Genomic DNA, 22,094 nt, shown 5'->3' on the forward strand with positions numbered 1-22,094 from the left:
GTATATATCTATACACATTCGTGTAAATTCAAATTGTAAACCGCAGGACAATGTAATTTAATAATTTATATTTCATAGAACACGTAAAATTTGACAAAGCTTCCGTTTTTAGGAAAATGCGGGATGTGTATCAAATTTTATCAAAATCAATTGAATTGGCGACGGCTGAAGCGTGAAGAAAATTTTCCGAATGAAAGGAATAATGATCCCGCTGCAATTAGTCTTTACTTTTTGTTAAACGGAATTAGCATTGTTAGGAAAGGGTCAAGTTGTTCCATCTACCGTTTCTAGGTCGCCGTGACGAGCATAGATTATGAGTAAAAACAGCAAAAAGGCAATGGCGGCTATTCTTTAGACAGTCACCGAACTTCTAATGAAAAATCCAAGAAAAATGTGATCTACGCGTTGATTCAGCCAAAACAGATTCGAGGTACGTGCCGGTGATTATTCCGTGGAAATTCCTATTCCCAGGATCGCACTATATACTTAGCACGTCCTGACGGGATGCCACATGCAACCACATGTGGATTTGGAATTAACGAACACTTGCCCTGTAAAAATATAACTTGATCATGAGTCGTGGTCACGTTTACTCCCGCATGTGCTTTAAACGTTTAACGAGGACTGTAACGAAAAGCTCGTCGTAAGATTTTTCCTTTATTTGTATCGCGCTCATGGCTGGAACGTTTCTCGGGTCGGAAAATAATTTGCACGATTCCAATTCGAAACTGATTTCATCTACAATTTCCAATTCGTGAAGCTGATTTCGTTCCTCGTCTCCATGTGCACGTCCGGAGGTAATAACATAAACGATAGAAAGCATTTAAAACTATTTGTAACCGATGTTCATATCAAAGAGATTCCAACCTGTTGGGAGATAAACTTGTGTATTATATTGCTATAAGTTATTTTTGTGTATGTATGCGGTTTAAGTTTTTGATATATTTTTTATATTATATTACGTTGTAATAGGCGTTTTGTTTTATACATAATTGTTTATAATTTTTGTTCACCGGTTTGTTACTCTGTTATGGTTTTAAATAGAATAAACGTTATTTTTGTTTACCATTGTATTGATTTCTTTTATTTGGAAACTCGATCCTCACCCTCATACAACTCACTCGAATCTCACGGAGTTATACGTTTATTCTGCTGAATTTTTGTGCAATATCAATTGAATTTACATAGGTGTGGCCAGAAGGCCAAGGGATGGTATTGCCCGCAGGGAAGAGATGGCACACAGTATGTATAGACAATGGCTGGCAAACAAATAAATTCCACACCGGATTCAATGAGTAACGGATGGTGGTTAATCGCGGATCAAACAGGAAAGATCGTCGGAAGGCAGGAAGGAGTAAACAATCGAGCGCGCTTAAGTAATGAGCGAGATTCATCTAAACTCGGATTTGGACTTAGAAGAGATAGAAGAAGAGCTTCTCTTGCAAGAGATTCGTGACCAGGAATTACCAGCCTCAGCTTACTCCAGACCCGAGGACATTCAGAACTTCGATATCGGTACGAGAATAAGCTTTAATGTTTTATAATGAAAACCGGTAACGAACACGAGGGTAGAGCATATGAAGAACACGTGTATATTGCATTGATAGCCGGCAGTAGTACAGGGGAGCAATTTGGCTCCCAACCTTTGAAGCTGGATTCGCCAGGGGTCCATTCGACAGACCATTCATGGGATTCGCATCCTAATTATCGTGGTAATTATGGCTATGGTGACCACCATGGCTCTTCCTCGAACGCCTTGGCTTGGCCTAGAGCAAGTCATTTGGTTCTTTATTGTGACATACAGGGGCATCTTAAAACAGCTATCGGTCTTATCAGACTTTTACTACTTGTAAGTATTTACTCGGCGCTCTCTCTTGTTTCATCGAGCTCTCGAATTATGGGATGATCTTGTCGCTTTAGATATCATCGGCGGCGTGTTTGGCAACGTTGTGCAGCGCAGGTACTGCCAAGGTCAGCTTGTTCATGCTGCCTCTAGTCGGGCGGCTACGTTTCATGATCTTCATAGCAGTTTTTTGTTGTCTCATCACTTCACTACTCCTCTTCCTCGATATATCTCATGTTATCTATGTTTTTCCTCTGAATTGGGCGAAATTGGTAAGTTGATCGACGATCCGTTGATATTAACGTAAACATTACAATAAAAAACATGCATACATATGATATTTAGTAAATCGTCACTCGTATATCTGATAGAATCCAACTCTTATAGAATGCTTGGATATTCACTGGCATAGGCTTGTCTTATGCCTTGAGTAGTGCGTTATTAGCATGCTCCGTGTGGGAATATCACAGCGGTGGCTGGGTCCCGAGACGTACTCGTTCACAACTGTCTGCCGCGGCAGCGCTCGGCCTGTCCTGCGCTATTATAGCATTTTTGCTCTCATGGATACACGGTCGCAGCGAGTCGACTTGTAGGAATCCAGATAGCCGTGTTATCACACCGACCCCCCTTTACAAACCTGTCGACAATTCTTCCTCTTCTGGAGTAAGTAATCACGGTTTACATTTTATTGTATCGCCTAGCCGAATCGAAACCGATTTCTTTGCTCAGGTCACGTTGAAAGAACGCAGCCCGAAGAGATCCAGCTCCGGGGTCGTGAAAAATCACAATCACACCAGATACAAGCAGAGTGGTAACGGGCAAGAGGAGAGAAGAAGACGGAGAAGAGACGGTGACAGTAGTTCGACATGCGATGGGAATTTAATAAGTACCAAAATCGATAGTACTATGTCGCGAAAATTACCTTTACAATCGAGAATGCCAGTGAACAATAACGCACAGGACTATTGTGGCGTAGATGATAGTTCAATCCAAGTGACGCAAAACGGGTTCCACTGCGAGATGGAATGCACGACCAGTAACAGTATGGAAAAAGTGGTCGAGATAGCTATGAACCGCACTGCCATGTGGACTGGACAATGGCAACCGCCGCCCGACGACGTACAACCCTGTTCCAGCAAGACCATCGATCCCTACAGTTTCGCCTGATCAAATCTCGAAAAGACGTGTACGATGTCTATGAGGAAAAAAAAGAAATATTGGACTCATCGCAGTGAATGACTTTTGGGAACAGTTATGTAATACGCAAGTTTCCCTTGGAACGCGGTATCATTCATAACATCACAGCGAACCTTCGTTTTATTGTTTTATCTATAGAAACTAAGTTTGTCTTTCAAATCATTCCTCCCGAACGAAATCTGTTTGAAATTTGCATGTGTAACGGTCACGTTAATGTTAAAAAAGTAGTGAACACCGAGTCTCTATTCATCATCTCTTGCGTCTTCATCTTTCTTCTTCTTCTTCTTCTTCGTGCATAATACCAACAGCGTTCGGTTCGAAGTCACGCTATCGATCAGATGTAAATGAAATTGCATTCCATGTTCATCGAAGGAAGCTCTCTCACGAGATCATTACGGGACGGTGTCTTGAAATCTGAATATTCAAGGGATCCTGTATAAAATTATCGTTGCCTTGTACATTATGCTGCCAAGAAACTAATTTCTCTTTAGTTGTCAGATTTTTGACATTTCGCGTCGTACAACCAGACTGCCCGAGACTTAAACATACAGATATACTGTCGTTTCATTCCAATTGTATATTAAGTAATATAAATTTAAGTATTCACGGGATTATTTGTAAGTATAGCTTACATTAGTGATTAAACACTTGTTTATCATTTTAGCGTATTTCAATGCCAGTACATACTACGATTCCATGCATACTCGGATGTTTACGAATCAAAACATGTATAAATCAGACGAAATCTTTCCGTTTTTCTATAGGAGCCAGTATGCATGGAACAAATTTTTACAGTATACTATTCCGATTATCGCACGGAGATGGACTCGCGAGCGAATCACGCGCGAAACAATTATTTTCATTAGCGATACTTGACGCGTACAACGATTCAGTTTGGAGATTTACGCGATCCGGTAGCGTAGGCGGAGTCCGTCTCTATTTTTGTAAAAGGTACGAGCACTATTTTCGATCACTGTAAATGTAATCTTCGAGGCAGGGCACACGACGTTAGTCCATTCATTTACTCGAATAAGAATCTCGATTCTAGTCCAGTACTCGACGATCCTCGCCTCTCGACGGATTTCATTAAATTTAAAGAGCAAAGTAATTTTTAGTACATACATATCGTGCTAGTGGTACAACAATCTCGAGGACACTGTCAGAAGATATTCCGTTCGTCCGTCGGACTCGCGGTCCTTGCAATCTTTTCTTTTCTCTTTTTATTAAAAATGAATTTTGGACCGTTCTCTCCTTCAGTTTGATCAACGACTATTTAAGTGATAATCAACAACTAACTGATCCCGTCTAGGGGTCATAAGGCGACGGCTAACTTTGTCTTTTGATACACACCCATAGAATTATACACACCCCCAATCAGGCAACTAATTACGTGTGGCGTCTACAATCGTTGGTTTCAATCCGTCGGCTTTGGCCTCTTTCATTCCGCGTCGTCGATCCTAACTCCTGTATTTACCAGCGACGCGAAACGAGGTGAGGAGCCAGATCCAAGAAACCAATCGTTGCACAACGCGTCGATTATCTAAATCGATTAATTAGCCGTAAGGAGATAAAAAATGCGTGTTCATATAGGGTCTTAAAGAAGAAGAAATGAAGAGAATAGTATATTTGACGGTAGGGCTTCGTTGTGGCTAAGCATATTGGCAATGTTGTAATCCGGTTTTCTTGAACGCAACGAAGAAATAAATGTAATTTTTCTTATATATATACATATATATATATATATATTTAAATATATATTATATATGGTACATTAACCGATGTACTGATCAAATGTTAAAAAAAGAGGATGAGATCAGATTTCAATGAAAAAAATGTTGAGTGGAAATGTTATATACAGAGGAAGATGATGTTTAGCTTAAAAGTTTAACGAGAGTGAAACAAATGAAGAAACGATTGAGGGATAACTGAAAAAAAAGACGTATATGCACGGACACTGCCAGACGAAATATAAACGCTCTTTGAGTGTCATGTATATCGAATAACTTTGTTACTTTTCAATATTAACTTAGTGTCGGAGGCTTTACCTCGCTACAATCTGCAATACCTCATAATAAATGAATTGTTAAACTTATATTTAGTATGTGAATCTACAACACTGTTTAATATATTTCTGTACGAGAAACTTTAAAACTCGAGAATCGCGTCAGATCATAGCACAAATATCGAGAACATTCTTCAAATTAGGTTTTCAACATCGCAATCTAATCGTGAAACAGATTTTGTAATCAGATTGCTGGTTTTCTGACGAACGTACGCATTACCCATACATACATAAATACATATATACTTTCCGTTTTACTTTTTATAAAACGATGTTGGTCGGACGATGATTATTTCATTTATTATTATTATTATTATTATTATTATTATTATTATTATTATTATCATTATTATTATGGATATTAGTTATTAAAATTCGTATGGATCATCGAAAAACTGAAACTTCTGTTACTTATTCTTCCTTCCAATCGTTGACGTTTATTTTTTTATATTCATTTTACAAGGGGAATCTTAAGAGGTATCAGAAAGCGTTGTACGCACAAGAATACGTTTATATAGTTGCCCTTTCTGCATGCATTATTTAATTACGTTCATTTGAGTACCATGCGTTTTGACTCCAACAGATTCTATTGTATTATTATAGAATAAACAACGTTTAAACAGTGCTGTTTAATGATAAGCCTTGCTTATATACACGTCTCGTTTTATTTGTAACGCTAAATAATGACAATCTAAGGAAGACATAAATTACACGACGCAAGAGTTTTTTGGCCTAACATTTTTCTTCATTGGATCATGCCAAAGACAAGCTGCGACAAACCTTATGATAGAAGTTCTTAAGGAGCTGCAGCTGTTGGATCTATCTCGATTGATAAATAGATATTAGTAATTAAAAACGTATTGCGAGCATCGACAGGAGAATCTATTTCTGTGTTTCGAAATGATGCTGTCAATACCGATGAATACATGTTTCTATCATTGTATACTGATCGCAATAGAACGAGTCAAACGTTTTCTCCGATACGAGGAAAGGTAATTGCGAGCTGAGAAAATGTAGTCGTGTAAATTACCAGGAGTGGACCGGCTCGTTGGTAATTTATCCGACCTCATAGCGATTGTTCTGGACAATAACGATTAATGATCCATAATAACGTCTAAGTTAGTATCGTTGTTTATTCTTTTAAAAATTATTTTGTACACTTAGAGATAATGAGATGAGAATAACAAGCGTGCCGCATGGCCAACGACTATGCGGGATAAAGTCGTGAGCGCGTGCGTTATATGTTAATTATAAAGTATACCATCGGAATGTTAGCAATTAGAAGCAACTTCGTTCCATGTTAATCGAGGAAGAATACGTGTAACGTTTGTTAGTCGCTGTATCGTTGTAAGTATTAAAGTCCATGATGATTGAACACGATGAAGAATTGTCACGAAATCGTCCGAAATACAAACGAAATTATGAAAAATAATCGCGGCCAATCTGACGGTCATTAAGTATCACCATTGCCAAGAAGAACTAAGACCATCATAACGGTTAACATATTCTAGAAGCTCAGCAACGTTTTTATCAACCATTTATATCGCTACTCTCTACCTCCCTCAATTTTCCGACTATGTCTTCTAATTTTTTACGCTGAACACCCTGCTTCATTTGTTTGCTTTCGTCTTGCGTGAAACAGTGAATGTCCAGTGTTTTTACATAATGCAGAACAGAATTCCTTCCGACATAGGAACGAAATTAAATGATAAAGTGGCACGTCTGGTGCGAGAGACATACGAGAAGGGACAGAATGCACTAGTAGAAAGATAAAAAAAAAAAACTTACTCTTTGTTCCTCGACACTTGAAACGGGAGCTGAAAGAAGATAGAAAATAATTAGAACCGTCGTGGGAATACAAACGTGCCCGACTTTTATTATATCTTACCTGTTGAGGGTGTCTTAATTGTTTCATAGTTGGATGTCTCAGACTGTTGTACCTCACCCAAGTATACGGAGTATTGTGTACACTTGACAATCCCGAGCGTGCCATTGTGTGAACCGCGAATCGCGGACCATGTTCCAACAATTGTTGCTGCTGATAGGATTGATCTGAATAGTACGGGTCGTATTTGGTGAAACTCTCCACAGATGACATGGCCAAAGAATTTGCTACTGCCACTATAAAAGAATGACAGTATAAATATTTGTTGAGAACGAAAATAATTAAGCAGAACGTACTTTTGGCTTTTTGGATGTTCAGCAGCGTGTCGTAGTATTGCTTCTTAAACGTAGCCAGCTCTGTAATAGACGCGGTTTGCTGCAAAACGTTCGAACTCTTTTGTTTCGTTTCTTCCACCGCGGATCTACGTGCAAATAAGTCTCGTTAAACCATCTTGCAGATTGTAAAAAATATATTTACAATAACGATCGACGGTACTTGTACAGCGGATTCTCTGCGTTATCCAGCTTTCCGCATTCTACCGTTTGCGATTTACTAAGTACCGTGTTTAAACTTTTACGCAGCACTTGCAGTCTTTGAGGTTTCGAATAAACATTACGCGGAGCCGTCTTCTTCTCCGTCAATTTTTTTGTGCTCTCCGTTGCGTCTTTAAAGGCACATGCACTATCGTTCGAGAGATTTAACCGATCGTTGTTCCGCAAACTCTTTTGACTCGTGAACTTGCAACTCTTAGTCGCAGGAGTCACTGTATGCGAAACTTTGGTTCGAGGCAACATTGGAGATTCTATAAATCGGAAAGGGAAAAATTATTTATAAATATTAAACCAAAAGTAAGAGCGATTGACGGATTCTCACCGATCAGAATTTCCTGTTTCGCACGATTTAAAAAATTTTGCAAGCTCGCTTTAAGCCTCTTACACGGGACAAAATCGTCCATTAAGGAATCGTCTTCTTTCAATGTCTGCAATATTATTTGCATTTTTACGAGTTTGTTTAAACAATGATTAAATTTTCCTCACTTGTGTATTTATTACGTCCTCCTCGCAATGTACAACGTCCATCTTATATATATCTTGCTGAATCGCTTGTTGCTCATTTTGTAATTCTTGTTCAAAAAATTCTTGCGCTTCCACGTTAATAACTCGGTGCTTGGTCGCATTATTATACTTTTTAGAGGCTCGATTCGCATTACCAGTGTATAAAATTTCGCAATTAGTTTCATTTTTTGAAGTTTCACCGTCACGCGTTGTTTCTAGTTTTGTCAGCTCGTTTTCATTCTGTTTACTGATCATGACATTATTCTTATACAATTTCCTTAAACACGTAGCATCCTGCAGTATTAGTTTGTTATTAACGTGGGTCACGCTGATTAAGAGAATTTTCACAAACCTGATGCAGCGGATGAGGTACGTTCGTCACATTATACTGATTCCAATTATTGAATCTATCAATGGACAACTGAAAATATTTATCATCCATCGATTTGACAAAACCTTGCTGACAGCTAGCCGCGCTAGTGCTTTGATAAAGATTAGTCTCGCATAAAAGGTGAGGACTGTGAAACCATTTGAGTTTCAACGAGTCTTCTTGTTCATGAAAGTTTTGTTTGACATCGACGCAAGTCTTCATGCATGGTACATTGTAATTTAAAGTATCGTACATGTAGTTCACGTTCCTTACATGGCTGTGAACCGTCGAGATCTCATTGGGAGGAAAACCTTTGAACACCTCGGGTGCGGAAGACACGAACTTCTCGTTCAACTCGAAGCTCCGGGATGAATCGATCAAAATATTCTGGATCTCTTCGGTATTACGCTTGTCTTCCGAACCTGTCATAACTCTTAAAACAAAATGAAATTCGTTAAGTTACACAATACTATACATGTAGAAAGATAATCAGATGGAACGATCCATACTCTCCGCACGAAGAGACGTTAGATGATCTGATCAGTTCTGTAATTTTGTATATTAAATTTTCTATCTTATCGTTCGGTACACCTTTCGGCAGCGGTATCACGGAAATGATCTGTTGCTGCAGGTCACTGTCCAAGTTCTCGGATAAAACGAGCAAAGTTTTCAATACACGTTCGTACGCGATTAAACCATCGTCCGGGTGGTACATGCTCAGCAACTGATTAATCACGTTGATGATACTCGCACCTTTCGAACTTTGTTCCAAAGCGGTCCAAGGGAAATTCTCGAACACGGAAGCAACATTTATCGTAGCATTTCTACCCTCGGGAACCGCTGAAAGTAAAACAATCATTATGAATGATTTACCACACTTTTGTTCGTTGCTGATCTGCGTAATTATTTCAAATACTCACAGTCGGATCTTTTTATTTCCATTTCGATGTCAACGTCTTCTCTATAAAGTGACAGCTTTCTAGGATACCAATACAATCAATTGGCAATTACCGAATAATGAAAACAGCTGCACCGGGCATATTATTGTCGACAAATGAACAACGTTTCTCGCGAGCTCGTTTGCAAGTTGACAGAAATCGGATTACAAGTTAAAACGTTTTGTTTATACGCTAGCCAGCACGTTCCACCATCATTTCCAATGATTACGATGTTAATAAAATGTGATTAAAAATGAAAATAAATTTTCGTATCACTCATTATAATCCTTCCCTCTATACAAATATTTAACTGCTTGCAAGTGTTGTAATAATAATCATATCTAAATATTCATCGAGGTAGAGTAGTAGTAAGAAGGAAATTACTTTCTTAAGTAGCAGAGAAATGGCATTTGCTAATTATAAAAACACAAGTGCGCCTTCTGTATATCCTGGATTATTTTAATTAGAGCATTATTCTAATGATCTTAAAAGCTTTACTACCGCTATATAAGCCACGACGGGGCACAGATCGATCAAGTTGGTGCAAGATGTTCCTACTGAAAGATCTATTACTATTGTCTTGCTTGACAGTGTTAACGGCCAGCGGAGCTCCCAAAACCATCGCAGGAGCACCATGGGCGAGCTACGCTTCGAAATCCGGTAGTACAACTCATTCAATACTCACTTAATAATTGTAAGTTCTCTTATTTGAGATATTTTTAATTAGCTTATGCGAGAGCTCTTGGACCTCCTGTAACGGGAATGGACACCATAACAGTCCCGTACATGCCAAAGTCTCCATTCTTTCCGAAATTCGTCGACCCTAAGACGATGATCTCGAAGAAAACGGATATGCTTAGCAACATTTTCGGTGGTTTGGGACCTGTGTATCCTATGAGTTTCAAACCGTTCATGCCGATCGCTGGCCCGCCTATGTACGGTTCTCCCGACGAGACTAACTTTCTGAGCAACCTGAAAGCTACGGCGAACAACGAAGACGTCGCGTACAAACGAGGAATCTTCGGGCCGTTCGGTGGGAAACCTTTCGGTCCCATGAGCCCCAAATTCGGGCCCATGTCTCAATTCTCAGGCGCGAACGCTATACCCGATTATAGCATGAAGGACGAGTACACCCGTAGAAGAAGAAGCGTGGAAGAATCTCCAGCCGAGAAGCTTCGGGCCATCATGGACAATGGACTGGCGACGAAGAATTTAGGACCTCCGCCGCCGTATCCTACTCTTGCTCCGATTTCCGAGGAACCGGAAGAAGACATGCTGGCTAAAAAAATGGGAGGTCCGATAGCACCAAAGCAATATTTGCCGGGAATGTTTGGACCCTTCGGACCGTTAGGACCGTTCAGACCGATGGGACCTGTCGGACCTGTCGTCGATCCGTCCATGTTCATAGCTAAGAAAACGGCTTTCTTGGATAATTTGTTTAAGACTCTTGCTACCAGTACTACGCCATCGCCCATGGCAATGGACGCCCCGACGGCGAAGAGTACCATCGTGCCGTCCGACTTCTGGCTACCGTCTTCGGTGATCCCCGGACCGACTGAATACACTGAAAAAGTAGGAGAGTTCTTGGACAAGCTATTCGACTCTTTGAAGTTGAACAAAACTACGGCAGATACTGGTGCCGATGCATCGAGTGTCAAGTACGATTTTGCACGATCTGTAACACCCGACACGGACGCACAAGCAAAGATCGTGAGGTCGGTCGATGATTTGTCATCGATCAACGCCGCTAAGGACTCGATCGTTGACAGCATATTATCAGAGTTGGGCGATTTGAAGAGTAGCATGGTGACGACGATGAACGACTTGATCACTTATGAGAAATCAGCAGCGATGATGCCGAAGAAGCCTTTCAAACCCTTCGCTGCCGGACCCTGGTCGAAGACCACTTCCGACGGTTCTTTGCCTTTCCAACAGAAAATGGGAGTTCTCAGTCAGGTATTCGATATGCTGACGGATTTGCAGAAGAATATTACCGTGGCGATGCAGAATATAATAAAAGCTAAGATGGCACCTGGACCGTCCGATACCAATTATCCAACAAGTAACGACATGTTCAACGTGACTCTTCTGGATGCTATTAAGCGTAAACTGGACAGTTTGGACTATGGAGTTCCAATTTCTTATAATCCCAGTTACGATAAGTACGGAGCGAGTATGGCTCGGATGGCGCCGAAGGCTCCAGGATCGTTCTGGGTCACCTACCCCGAAAACGGAGGTGCAAAACGAGAAGTTGACACTGGTGCATCTCTAACGAACGGGGAAGAGAGCGAGTTCAATCAGAAGCCGCAAACGCGTTCGGTCAAGATGCAAATGCATCAAGGGTACCAGAGCTTGCCAGCCGGTTCCATAGAATCCGTGCAAGCAGGCGGAGGATCCACGCCCGGGCATCAAGGTGGTGGAATCAAGCTGCTAGTAAGTGAAGAGAAATTTTAAATTAAAATCATTTGTCATATTTTCAATTCGTCTATTGAATACTGTACATCGTGAAATGCGATTATAATAGTCGAAGGCTGGTACAGACTTAAGAACGATTTCTTGGAAATCGAACACGCGTTTCGTTCTCCATCTCAGATGGGAGATTTTCCGTTCCGAAGCCTGTGCCAGGCGAGTCGCGAGATCACTTTGCGATATCTAAAAATTAAAACGAACGATGGCGACGAGGGATCTTAAGTTTGCGACGTGATTACTTCTCATTTGTTTTCAGATACAAATGCCTGTATTGCCTAATATGCAGGTGCCAGAATTTCGCAATAATTATTATAACTAGGTACGTCTGGCTTGGGTACTCTGAATACCGTGAACATGTTTCGTTTGTCGCAGGACACAGAGAATTACGAGGATTACAACGACTGGGCCAACTGGATTGGGTACTTGAAAAACGGCTATCAGGGACACAGGCATCACAATCATCATTAGACGTCTACAGACCTAGCAGGAATATTTCTATCACTTGTAATTACAATCTCTCTCTCTCTATTTTGCGATCGATCACTCCCTTTCTCGCATACTATATTATAAAATGTGTACGCTCGAAGATGTCTATCAATAAAGTATGTTTGGCAAAATACAAGTCGTATGTGAAACAACAATTTCGTGAAATGGGATGAGAATGAAACGAATACGTGCCACCGGAGCCGGTCATCAGCGCACATGGACGCAATCCTGCATCAAGTGCGTTGCTTGGTCTCAGTATAATCAGCAATGCATTGCGCGCAGGGTAGCGTTAGTGTGTTAGGAAGCACCAGAATTTAATAATACCGCTTGGTCTTCGAGGGGAGAAAGATCGATTTAGTTCTATGTTCGAACTGTCTCTCGTATAAACTCACACAAAATTATGGACACGGCAGTATCGGTAAGTGTTCGACGTTCAACACATGATTTGATTAATAATTACCGTCTGTACGAATCGTATCGTTATCACCTGCCCTTTGTCACTTTGGTTATAAGATGTTCCATTTGCTGATCAATTCTGAACACCATGTAAAACGATGCCAGGACACTACCCAGCGTCACTAATAATCCCAGACCCTCGAATATTAACTTTGGCGCGAAGATCTTCCAGACCATTAAATGCCGGCAGTGAATCGTCGCAGTAAGCATGCTGCCGAACGTCTATAAATTGATGAATGACAAATATTTCTCAATATCGTATCACTCGGCGTTCCTATATCGCTTACCCTGATCGCATGAAGTAGCGTGTATTTCCCTGCCACGGAGAAAACCGCGGCATGGAACACAGAATTCTTTTGGAACAAGAGAAGCTCTCCCCGTTTCATGTCATCGTCCGCAAATTTAACTTTGGCTAACTTCGGAAACACGAGGTAGAAGGTGAACGGAGCGATCACTAATAACGGCAATGTCGAGCCCAATATGATATGCGATCCGAACGTATTTATTCCTGTAATTGGATCCTCTCTACACTCCCAATCGCTGATTCAAAGTAAATCAATGTATACCTATTAAGATCGCTGGAATTAAACTTCCGTAAAAGTGTCCGCCTGTCCCTACAAACGCCGCGTCCCAATGAATAGTGGGAAAAGTTGGTTGATGCCCGGTTCCGTAAAAGAAGTACTCCGCTGTTAGGAACCAGCACAGTAAGACGGGGGTCGATACTTCGACCAGTTCAGCTGTTTAAAAAAGAAAGATTCAAGCTGTACTCTTAACAATTACGCGATTATTTTTGCACAACTCAAATAGTTTGAGATACTCACATATGCTATTAGCATTCTTGTATCTCTCTACTGCCGACAGACCCAGAACAGAGGCGCAAGACAGGAACATCAAAAAAGTGCTGGGCGATAGGACATCTCCCAATAATAACGAGTACAATAACATAAGGAACACGCTTAAGGAAATGAATGCGGCGCTATAGGCTGTACCCAAGCCGTAGACGATCGGAGTATCGTCCACCTCTACGTTCTTTCTGTAAATCGACTTCTTTATCTTCTCGAATAACCGAGGTACCACGTTTTCATCCTGGTACGCATTGATGGACTCTTTCTTCTTTGGTAGCAAGAACACATTGAGCGGCCGATAGTACAGAACAAGAATTGCGAGTACGCTCAATGCGTAGATTATGTTCGGCAACGTGCTCACTTGCCAGGACAGTGCGAATTTCATCTTGACGAATTTCGGTAGTTTCTGAAGAACCCAGTAACAGCCCATACAAACACCGATTACGACGGGACAATACTGTCCTATTAAAACGCTTGGCGAGAAACCGGACAGATTGCCACAGTTCTGTAGCCATAGTCTTACTACCGTGATGTACAACGCCAATACAATCAGCGTAATAGCTAGAAAAATTCGTTCCAAGTTGTCTGACATTATGGAGCCCACTTTGCCGATCACGAAAGTAGAACATTCGCGTTGCTGTTCCTCTCGACAACGCCAAAAGTAGTGTGACAGTCGTATGGAAACGCAAGCTACCAAACCAGCGATTAGGACGATCATTTTCAAATTTGACTTCGCTTGTGGCTTTAAGAACGGCTTCGTTTTCCTCTCGGAACTTTCGTTGGTATTCTCTTTCATCAAATTGTACATGAGTAACGAGATAATCGTGACCAGGAGAAAAGATAGCACGCTACTCTCTTCGACGATGTAGCTGTTAGAGAAGAGGCTGCATATCGTTAAGAGGAGTATCACCCTCGAAACGTAGGATAGTTTTTTTATCTTCTTATAATACCAGCCGACGTACCATCGCATCGAAATCGCGTCCCAGTGTATACCGATCAACGATACTAACAGTGTCACGGACTCGGCGCCGGTAGCAAGGAATACGTTGTTCTTTACTTCCTCCAAGAAGCCGAAGGAAAAGCAAAGGAGTACTATTAATACAGTAACGAAATTTACCACCACGGAACATTGCAAAAACGATGATTGAAATATCTTCGACATCCGATCTTCAGGGATGCCCGTGATGAATAGGTAAAAGAAGAACAAAGTGCAAAACATGAGGAGCAGGCCTTGCGACATCAGGCTGGAATCGAACTGAACCCAAACTTCTGTGCACGTGTCTTTCAGCAATTTGAAGTAGTTCTTACTGTTTTTAATAAAAGACTCGAACTCTTCGACAGTTCTTACAGTTCTAATCTGCTTCGAGAGACGATTGTACATGTTCTCCACATTTTCAAGTTGTTCGTTAGAAAATAAATAACTGTCAGTAGAATATACGTCTATATACTTCTTGGTCTGCGCGATGTTTCTCCATACAGAGAACGCTAAGTACCATAGATTATCTTCTATTCTTCCACTTTTCGTTATACTTGGAAGCGAACCGAGTACAACGGATCCCAAGTTAGAAAACGGTATCGGTGTTCTGAGAATCGATGATAGTGTGGGAACGAGATCTATCTGATTCACGGTGTCCTCCAGTGAATCGTAATTGACAAGAGGTACCGTAGAATAGACGAACATAGCAGCTTCTACTTCGTGGCTGCTGTCGCCACCGTGATCTCCGCTGTCCGTCATCCCGTGGTCACCGACGACGAAGAGCACCGTGTTCTCTTCCAGAGATTCTACGATTTCTCTTATAAGAGCGTCCGTGTCGTTTAATTTCCTAGTCATCTCGGGGTGATTAGCACCGTGCTTGTGTCCACAGTGATCGACTCCGAGAACGTGGGCTATGAGAAGGGACCAATCTTTTTTCTTCATCTCGAAAAATATGCGGTATCTGACGTCTTTGTCGACAGTGTCCAAGTCCCAAACGTTAAACGACGGCGATGGGAACTGGCGTTTGAATTTGCCAGGGAACAGATTAGTCCAAGTATCATCGCCCATAAAGACGATACCACCTGCAGTGTTCTGATCGACGATGTTGTCTTCGTCAATGCTCTCTGAGGCGAAATTAGATCCGATGTCGATGAACGTAGGCAACGATCCCGTGGTGAGTCCCTTCAATCTTTGCATGGTCGTCGTTGGGGGATCGGCTATGAATTTGTATAATCGCGAGTTCGCCGGTCGATTTTGAAGCAATTCGTGAATCGTCACGAGCTTGTTGCGATAGTAAGATGAGGTAGAGCCGGTGTCATTGTACCAGCGCGCGAAATCGTATTTCAACGCGTCGACGACCAGTAAGACGACTCGCGTCTTCCTTTCGAGACACGAGCGGGCCGCGAGGTCTGGATTTTTAAGAAGCTGTTCGAAGTCACAGTCTGGACCGGTGCAATATTTGCATCCGGCGCGCTCCGGCCTGGCAACGCGGTTCAGCAGGAAACCGCTGGTGAAGATCAGCAAGCCGACCGTCATTAAGTACGACATCCATCCTTGGAATATTAAGTAATTCCATAGTTTGCTCATTTTCTCTTTCCAAGAATAGAGTATTATTTCCGAGCGATATCAAAAGAGCTCCGACATAACCTCAACCTATTTCTCGAGATAACCTCGTTGTTCACCATCGTCGCATTGCCACGAGAACGCGAACACACGTTTCAAATGCATCGCAAACGAACACTGTTAGCAACACCGGCTGACAAACGGATGATCCGCATTTATAAAAGAAATACAGAAACGTCGATTCGAGAAGCGCGAGGATGCATACAACAACTTTCTACTCGTGTGGCGCTAAATTTTGAGTGCATCGCAGTGCCGCTACAGTGGGAGGATTGCAAACGTTCTCGTCCCCTGACGTCTCTTATCGACAGTCAGTTTGATACTCGGAAAATTTTTCAAAAACACGTCTTTTAAAAATCTTGTAAATTGCACGATCGAAAATGTTTACTACGGGACGCAAGCATAAAAATTATTGGTTGAAGTGATGAGGATGAGCGTCAAGTATCTCACCGCTTTAAATCTGATTAGTCTGATAAGCCGCATAGGCGGCAATAACATTTTTAACCTCGGCGATTCAAATTATGAATACGAGTTTGAGCACTTGTACAAATGGACGAGTTTCAACAGGGGCTTCTGTCAAGCTAGAAAAGTCAACAAACCGATAATGCTGTTTGTCCATAAAATGCAATGCCCCGGTTGCGTGAAGTTAAAAAAGAAATTTGTCAAGTCCGTGCGACTGATGGATCTCAGCGATCGGTAAGAATTCTTCCTCGTGCTTTTCAGACACAATTAAGATTTTATTTACTGAAGTTACTCAATATCAGTCTTTTGCTCGCTGAAAATAAGACCTTACAAAGGGCGTTTCTGTTTCACCGATCATACCGTTACAGCTTCATCATGATAAAAGCAGAAATGGGCAAAGACTCGAATTTGAAACATAAAACATTTCATCCGGATGGGAAGTACGTGCCGAGGATATTGTTCTTCACTTCGGAAGGCAAATTGATAAAAGAAGCGTACAACCGATGCCCGGATGCTGACAAGGATTATAAATACTTTTACAAATCCGCCGGGCAAGTCGTGGAGACGATGTTGTACGTTTTAAATAAGTACACGAACGACGCGTTGCCAGTCGCGTTCCAGCAGGAACAATCGAAACCGGAAGCTTGCGATCCGGAGGACGAAATCATTCTCCCTACTTTGTTATATTGATGCTAAACGATTTGGAAATAATATTCTTTCCTAATTTATAATGATCTTTTCAAGTATCGATAGACTGCGGATTTGATGTGTTATTAAACAAGTTGCGTACGTAAAATGACGTTTAAAGGAAATTCGTTTGAATAATTAAATTGAATAAATATTTGCAGTACTGGAAACGACACGGGGCTGCCCGATGAATGGGCTAAGCTGTAACCAATCTGAACGCGAGTTCGTAGCAGGCGTTACCTTTCAACTTTGCAACTGTATACGAGTCTGCGCCTATGCATTAAACACCCGTTGATATCAACCTATCGCCAACTCCCAGTAACGGCGCTTGCGTTTGCAACTGTTACCATATCGCCGCATGCTCGCTTCATTGGCCCACACTGTCTCTCACCTGTTCCAAACCACGCCCAATTCTCTTTGACTTCCGGTCATGTATTAATCTCTTCGCTCTCACTTTATATCGTTTTAATAAATTCATTTGTGTTCTATAGAAAATGTCACCTTGTAGTCGCAGCAATGTTCGTTTTTGCATGTAACAAAAGTGATTCCCGACGCACTTGGCACTATACAGCGTAAGCACCAAATGTTTCTCGTGTGAGTTAAATTGAACTTCGAACTGCGCTTTGAAGAAAGATTTTTAAGTTCGATGAAACCAATCGATAGATCAGTTAAAAAGCTGTAACATTGATCTACCACGTAACGAGTAGATAATCCGTTCTCTTTCTATCTGGGAAAAGTTAATTCGTGCAGGTGTGCACGGCGAGCGGGCCGGGGATCGTTTTGGGTAGGACGAAACAGACGGACAGGGTATAGTTAAGCAGTTTGTTGAAATTCTTGAGCGAAAAGAGGATCGGTAACGGGTTTATGTATGGATCTCACGGTGCGTTCTGTGTTTGAAGGGTTGCAGATAATATATAGCCCGTTTCGGCGGAGAGTGCTTTTTAGCTTTGACCGTTTCATCCGGCGGCGCGGCGTCGATCGGAGCTATTGCGTCCCGGTAATATCGTGCGGGGGCGCCTATATTCACGGTCCGTCACGTTTATTTTTTTTTTCGTTCCCTCCTCTCTCGGCTCACTCGCAGCCCCAGGACACCCTCTGCCTGCGGTGGTCGGGTGGGTTTTAAAAAATGAGCCGGGACATTATTTTTACGCGGCCCTCCTCTCCCACCTCCCTTCCGGTCCAGCCGCGATTCGAGTGACCAGAGGGGACCACCAGTCGTCGTTTCCGCCGGCGCAGCTTGCAATGTGCCGCGTCAGCGAATGTGCAAAAATTCCGAGGGAAGATATATACACCTACGTTCACAAGTTTTACGACACTTCCAACTATCCGTCGAAAGAGCCTGACAAATCGTCCCACCCAGACTATCTTCATGGATCGTCATACGACACCGTGTGACGAATCGTACACTGAACCTATTCGATTATTATTATTATTATTTAATAATAAGCAAAAATAAATCGTTGTGTTGAGAGACACTCTATCATAAATTAGAGTCTATCTTTGTTATTTTAGTCAATGGGTCTCTGGCTTTATCCTTGAAGGCTGGGATAATAAACACATTGCAGGGCCAGGCCTTTATGTTTCTTCCAACTCTAAGCAGATTTTTATCGTGCTTTTCTTGCTTTGTTAGTCTCGTCCAGAGTGTCGTATTAAGATGTCGTTTCGAGTCATATAATGAAATATTATATGAATTTTATTGAGTGTTCATTGAATAAACCCCATGTTTCAATGGAACCACGAGTAATTTCAGTAAAACGAATGAAACATTCTTTGAATCTTTTCCGACAAAATCTGATACGAAACGCAGTGCGCGGAGCACCTCATCCGATGGTGCTTTAAGAGTTGTGGACGGGTGTGTACCCAGCGAGAACGTGGATAAAACGGTATCGCAAAGGACGAGAGGGAAAAATTGAGGTGCGAGAAGACCCCTGTATCTGAAAGAGAGAGAGAGAGGAGGAGGAGGAGGAGGAGGTGGAAAAAAGATTATATATCTCGTCTAGCACGTCTGTCCGCTCGTTCCCAGGGCGGGTGTGGACGTGGCCTCTGTGTGGATATATCGGCGCCGTGGAAGCCATTTTCAATTCAATCCGTTAAAAGCACGTCAAAAAGTCATACGGTATTTCACCGGCGGCGCGGGTGCGCGGTAGATCGCGGCCGAGATCGCTGAGGTTCGACCCGCCGCGCGCGCGGCGATGCTGCCATCCGCGATGAATTCACCCTCCCAAATATATGCCCTCCGGTTCTACCTATCTTTATTGTCGATTTCGTCAAACCTGTCTCCACGCTTTTCAATCCCCGCTTTACTTTCTTCCACTCCCCCCTTTTATTCGCTCCGTATTTCTGTTTAAAGAAAGAAGCAACCGTTGTTTCTGTTACTTCATTGTATTATTGAATTCAATTTTAATTTGAAACATTTATTGCGTATATTGTACGCAGCGGTCTTTTCTTTCTCTTCGGAAGGATCCGTCGTTTTCTGTACTGTTGCAATGCGAGGATCTCCGTTCGACAGGTTCGTTCACCTACGTATCGGAATTCTCGATCGACGGACCTCTCGTGTACCTGCGCTTTTCACGTAAGCTACAATCTCCGTTATCCGATCAGGAAACGATTTAATCAGCCGTCTCAGCTGGTGTCGCCGAATCTGGATGTTGGCAAACATTGTAACTCGATACAAAGCAGATCTTGATCTACTTGCTTCCCCCGATACGAAGGGGAGGACTTCTGTAAGCGCTCGGTGTACCTGCTGCCAAATCGGATACGTACTCCGGTTTACTGTAACAATCGTGGGAGAGTTTCATCTCTCAGGTAGAGAAGTTTAGCTAAAATAAACATAGAATCTTTGGAATAAGTGTAACGCTGTTTCATGGTTTCCAGTAATGTAGTCAACGAAGGGACGCAATCAGGTTTGGAATGCTGTACGAGTACCATATGAAGGGATGCCAAGTACGTAGACTGCGGATTTTATGCGTTTACGAAGAAGCTGAATGTAGAAAGAATATGTAACATCCCCAATTCAATATTGCAGCAACGTCGCAAAAAGTACTGCAAGATCGCAATATTTTAAACAATGTTACTGCAAGATTATCAAAAAATGAATTTGTGAAAGTACAGATGGTATTTCTATAATTTTTTTATGTTATAATTGTGATTACGATTATAATCTTTTTTATGATTACCCAATAAAATCGATGTAATAATTACATAAAAATCGTGAGAAGCGTTCCTGTAACGTTACTATAATGTTACACTGCAACGTATAAATGCACTGTTGTTGGAATTTTGTAATAACATTGTAATTGCAATGTGACAGTGTTGAAGATACGTTGTTGCAATATTGAGTGCTGTTGGGGGTGGAAAAATATATAGAAAATATCAGAAGTATGCATATTGCGGTACTTCACTGATTAAAGAAATTAAGAAAACTTATTTGAATTTATTTTTTTATTTTATTTTGCACGAAAGTCCGCAGCCTAGTGATCAGTCGTCAGACGTTTTATTAAAGCGAGAAGAACACCGTCGAACTTAACAGTTTGCCAAGTTGATTTCGAAACAGAGTTTTACGACGCCTGAGTGAGTGCCCGGATATAAACGGCGATAATGGAAAATTGGTAAAACGAAAGTAAATGCGTTTGACCGTGGCTCTCGAGTGAATTGTACGTTTCAACGCGTTACGAACCGCGGGTTAATCGCGGCGGTCGTGCGTCATTAGCGAGAGCGTCGATGACGGTTTGAGCAACATTAAAAAGCGCGCACGGTCTACCTACGTGTACATAACTGCCTACCAATCCGTTGCGACGTCGATCGACACGGACCATTTTTTTACTCTGGCATATCAGCCACTCGAACCATACGTACGCGCCGATGGATAAATCGATAAACCAATAAATAGCTATGGTAATGCACACCCGCGTTTTTAAAGTATCAGCCAACCACGTTCCCGTTTCCACCGGCTGCAGAGATTATTAAGCGGTTCCCTGCCACGCTGACTGCTTATCACTAAATTATCCCAGAGAGTACAGTCGAATCGACCGTTTCTACCACCTTTTATTTCGTTTAAATACGACTTCTCACTTCAAAGATTCTGGGTTTCTGAGAGAATTCAGTGTTCAGTTCAATGTTGTAGTTTTATTAATGTAATATTTAGTCACTGTTAAAATTTCAATGCTTTCTCATTGTTTTTTTCTAAGGATTCGTACAACCGGGGGTGTCGAACCCTCGCGACCAAAAAGAAAATAATTCCTCTATATTAGCTATCATTACAGTTTCAGAAATGCATACTTCCTCAGCAGTGATTGGTTCTCGATTCATGTTATCAGTTTTCTACTTAAGTTTGTAGAAAACCTGTAGAATACATCATTTATGCCTCAGTCGTGTAGGTTTTCTACAAATGAGTCGAGAGCCCATCACTGTTTCTCATTTATAGTATCCTATTTAATTACATATTTTAGATAAAATCAATCGTTGATGAAATTATCTTCGAACAATCGTGGTCAATTTATATGAAATCTGAATTCGAACAGACGTAGAATTCCTACATTCCTCGAGCTCTTCTAGAGTTAAACTGTGTTGGAATAAATGCAACCAGAAACGAGCATAAACGACGATTTATACATTTATTCATGTATAAATGGGACATAAAAATATGTCGTGTAGGAATACACGTGGTTACTTTGGTGCGCATGGTAAGTCAAATGTAATAGTGGCATTGTCTGCTGGTACTCGCGAGTCATTGTGCGCGGAGCG

At 41.6% G+C, this 22,094-nt stretch overlaps 5 protein-coding genes across 8 annotated transcripts; 3 read left to right on the forward strand and 2 right to left on the reverse strand.

Annotated features, from left to right (window-relative positions):
• Positions 1 to 47: 47 nt before the first annotated feature.
• LOC108632828 (uncharacterized) lies at positions 48 to 3,698 on the forward strand. Of its 2 annotated transcripts, XM_018037656.2 has the most exons (7): positions 48 to 430; positions 1,189 to 1,515; positions 1,608 to 1,849; positions 1,921 to 2,115; positions 2,231 to 2,506; positions 2,573 to 2,729; positions 2,820 to 3,698. In XM_018037656.2, exons 2-7 carry the CDS (start codon positions 1,380 to 1,382, stop codon positions 3,008 to 3,010), a joined length of 1,197 nt encoding a protein of 398 aa, XP_017893145.1. In that variant the 5' UTR covers positions 48 to 430; positions 1,189 to 1,379; the 3' UTR covers positions 3,011 to 3,698. The 2 variants fall into 2 exon arrangements, with proteins under 2 accessions (XP_017893145.1, XP_017893142.1); XM_018037653.2 differs by having other exon boundaries at positions 49 to 430; positions 2,573 to 3,698.
• Positions 3,699 to 6,701: 3,003 nt separating this feature from the next.
• LOC108632827 (uncharacterized) lies at positions 6,702 to 12,847 on the reverse strand. 2 transcript variants are annotated; one of them, XM_018037652.2, is made up of 10 exons: positions 12,766 to 12,847; positions 9,333 to 9,391; positions 8,922 to 9,252; positions 8,395 to 8,845; positions 8,025 to 8,336; positions 7,861 to 7,966; positions 7,483 to 7,789; positions 7,284 to 7,408; positions 6,991 to 7,223; positions 6,702 to 6,919 (listed from the first exon to the last, which is right to left on the reverse strand). In XM_018037652.2, the coding sequence occupies exons 2-10, from the start codon at positions 9,352 to 9,354 to the stop codon at positions 6,887 to 6,889; spliced, it is 1,920 nt and encodes a 639-aa protein (XP_017893141.1). In that variant the 5' UTR covers positions 9,355 to 9,391; positions 12,766 to 12,847; the 3' UTR covers positions 6,702 to 6,886. The 2 variants fall into 2 exon arrangements, with proteins under 2 accessions (XP_017893141.1, XP_026666558.1); XM_026810757.1 differs by lacking the exons at positions 6,702 to 6,919; positions 12,766 to 12,847 and having other exon boundaries at positions 7,134 to 7,223; positions 7,548 to 7,789; positions 9,333 to 9,827.
• LOC108632826 (uncharacterized) lies at positions 9,821 to 12,436 on the forward strand. Of its 2 annotated transcripts, none has more exons than XM_026810756.1 (3): positions 9,821 to 10,010; positions 10,078 to 11,783; positions 12,076 to 12,284. In XM_026810756.1, the coding sequence occupies exons 1-3, from the start codon at positions 9,830 to 9,832 to the stop codon at positions 12,136 to 12,138; spliced, it is 1,950 nt and encodes a 649-aa protein (XP_026666557.1). In that variant the 5' UTR covers positions 9,821 to 9,829; the 3' UTR covers positions 12,139 to 12,284. The 2 variants fall into 2 exon arrangements, with proteins under 2 accessions (XP_026666557.1, XP_017893138.1); XM_018037649.2 differs by having other exon boundaries at positions 9,822 to 10,010; positions 12,192 to 12,436.
• Positions 12,425 to 16,428, reverse strand: PIG-O (phosphatidylinositol glycan anchor biosynthesis class O). The gene is made up of 4 exons (XM_018037646.2): positions 13,583 to 16,428; positions 13,328 to 13,498; positions 13,049 to 13,269; positions 12,425 to 12,983 (listed from the first exon to the last, which is right to left on the reverse strand). Exons 1-4 carry the CDS (start codon positions 16,167 to 16,169, stop codon positions 12,789 to 12,791), a joined length of 3,174 nt encoding a protein of 1,057 aa, XP_017893135.1. The 5' UTR covers positions 16,170 to 16,428; the 3' UTR covers positions 12,425 to 12,788.
• A 113-nt stretch (positions 16,429 to 16,541) lies between these two features.
• Positions 16,542 to 17,445, forward strand: LOC108632819 (thioredoxin domain-containing protein 12). Its single transcript, XM_018037635.2, has 2 exons — positions 16,542 to 16,898; positions 17,033 to 17,445. Exons 1-2 carry the CDS (start codon positions 16,627 to 16,629, stop codon positions 17,352 to 17,354), a joined length of 594 nt encoding a protein of 197 aa, XP_017893124.1. The 5' UTR covers positions 16,542 to 16,626; the 3' UTR covers positions 17,355 to 17,445.
• The last annotated feature ends 4,649 nt before the right edge of the window (positions 17,446 to 22,094 follow it).

Source organism: Ceratina calcarata, unplaced genomic scaffold (genome assembly GCF_001652005.2).
Source record: "Ceratina calcarata isolate Rehan_Ccalc_2016 unplaced genomic scaffold, ASM165200v1 scaffold177.2, whole genome shotgun sequence".
Taxonomy (NCBI): domain Eukaryota; kingdom Metazoa; phylum Arthropoda; class Insecta; order Hymenoptera; family Apidae; genus Ceratina; species Ceratina calcarata.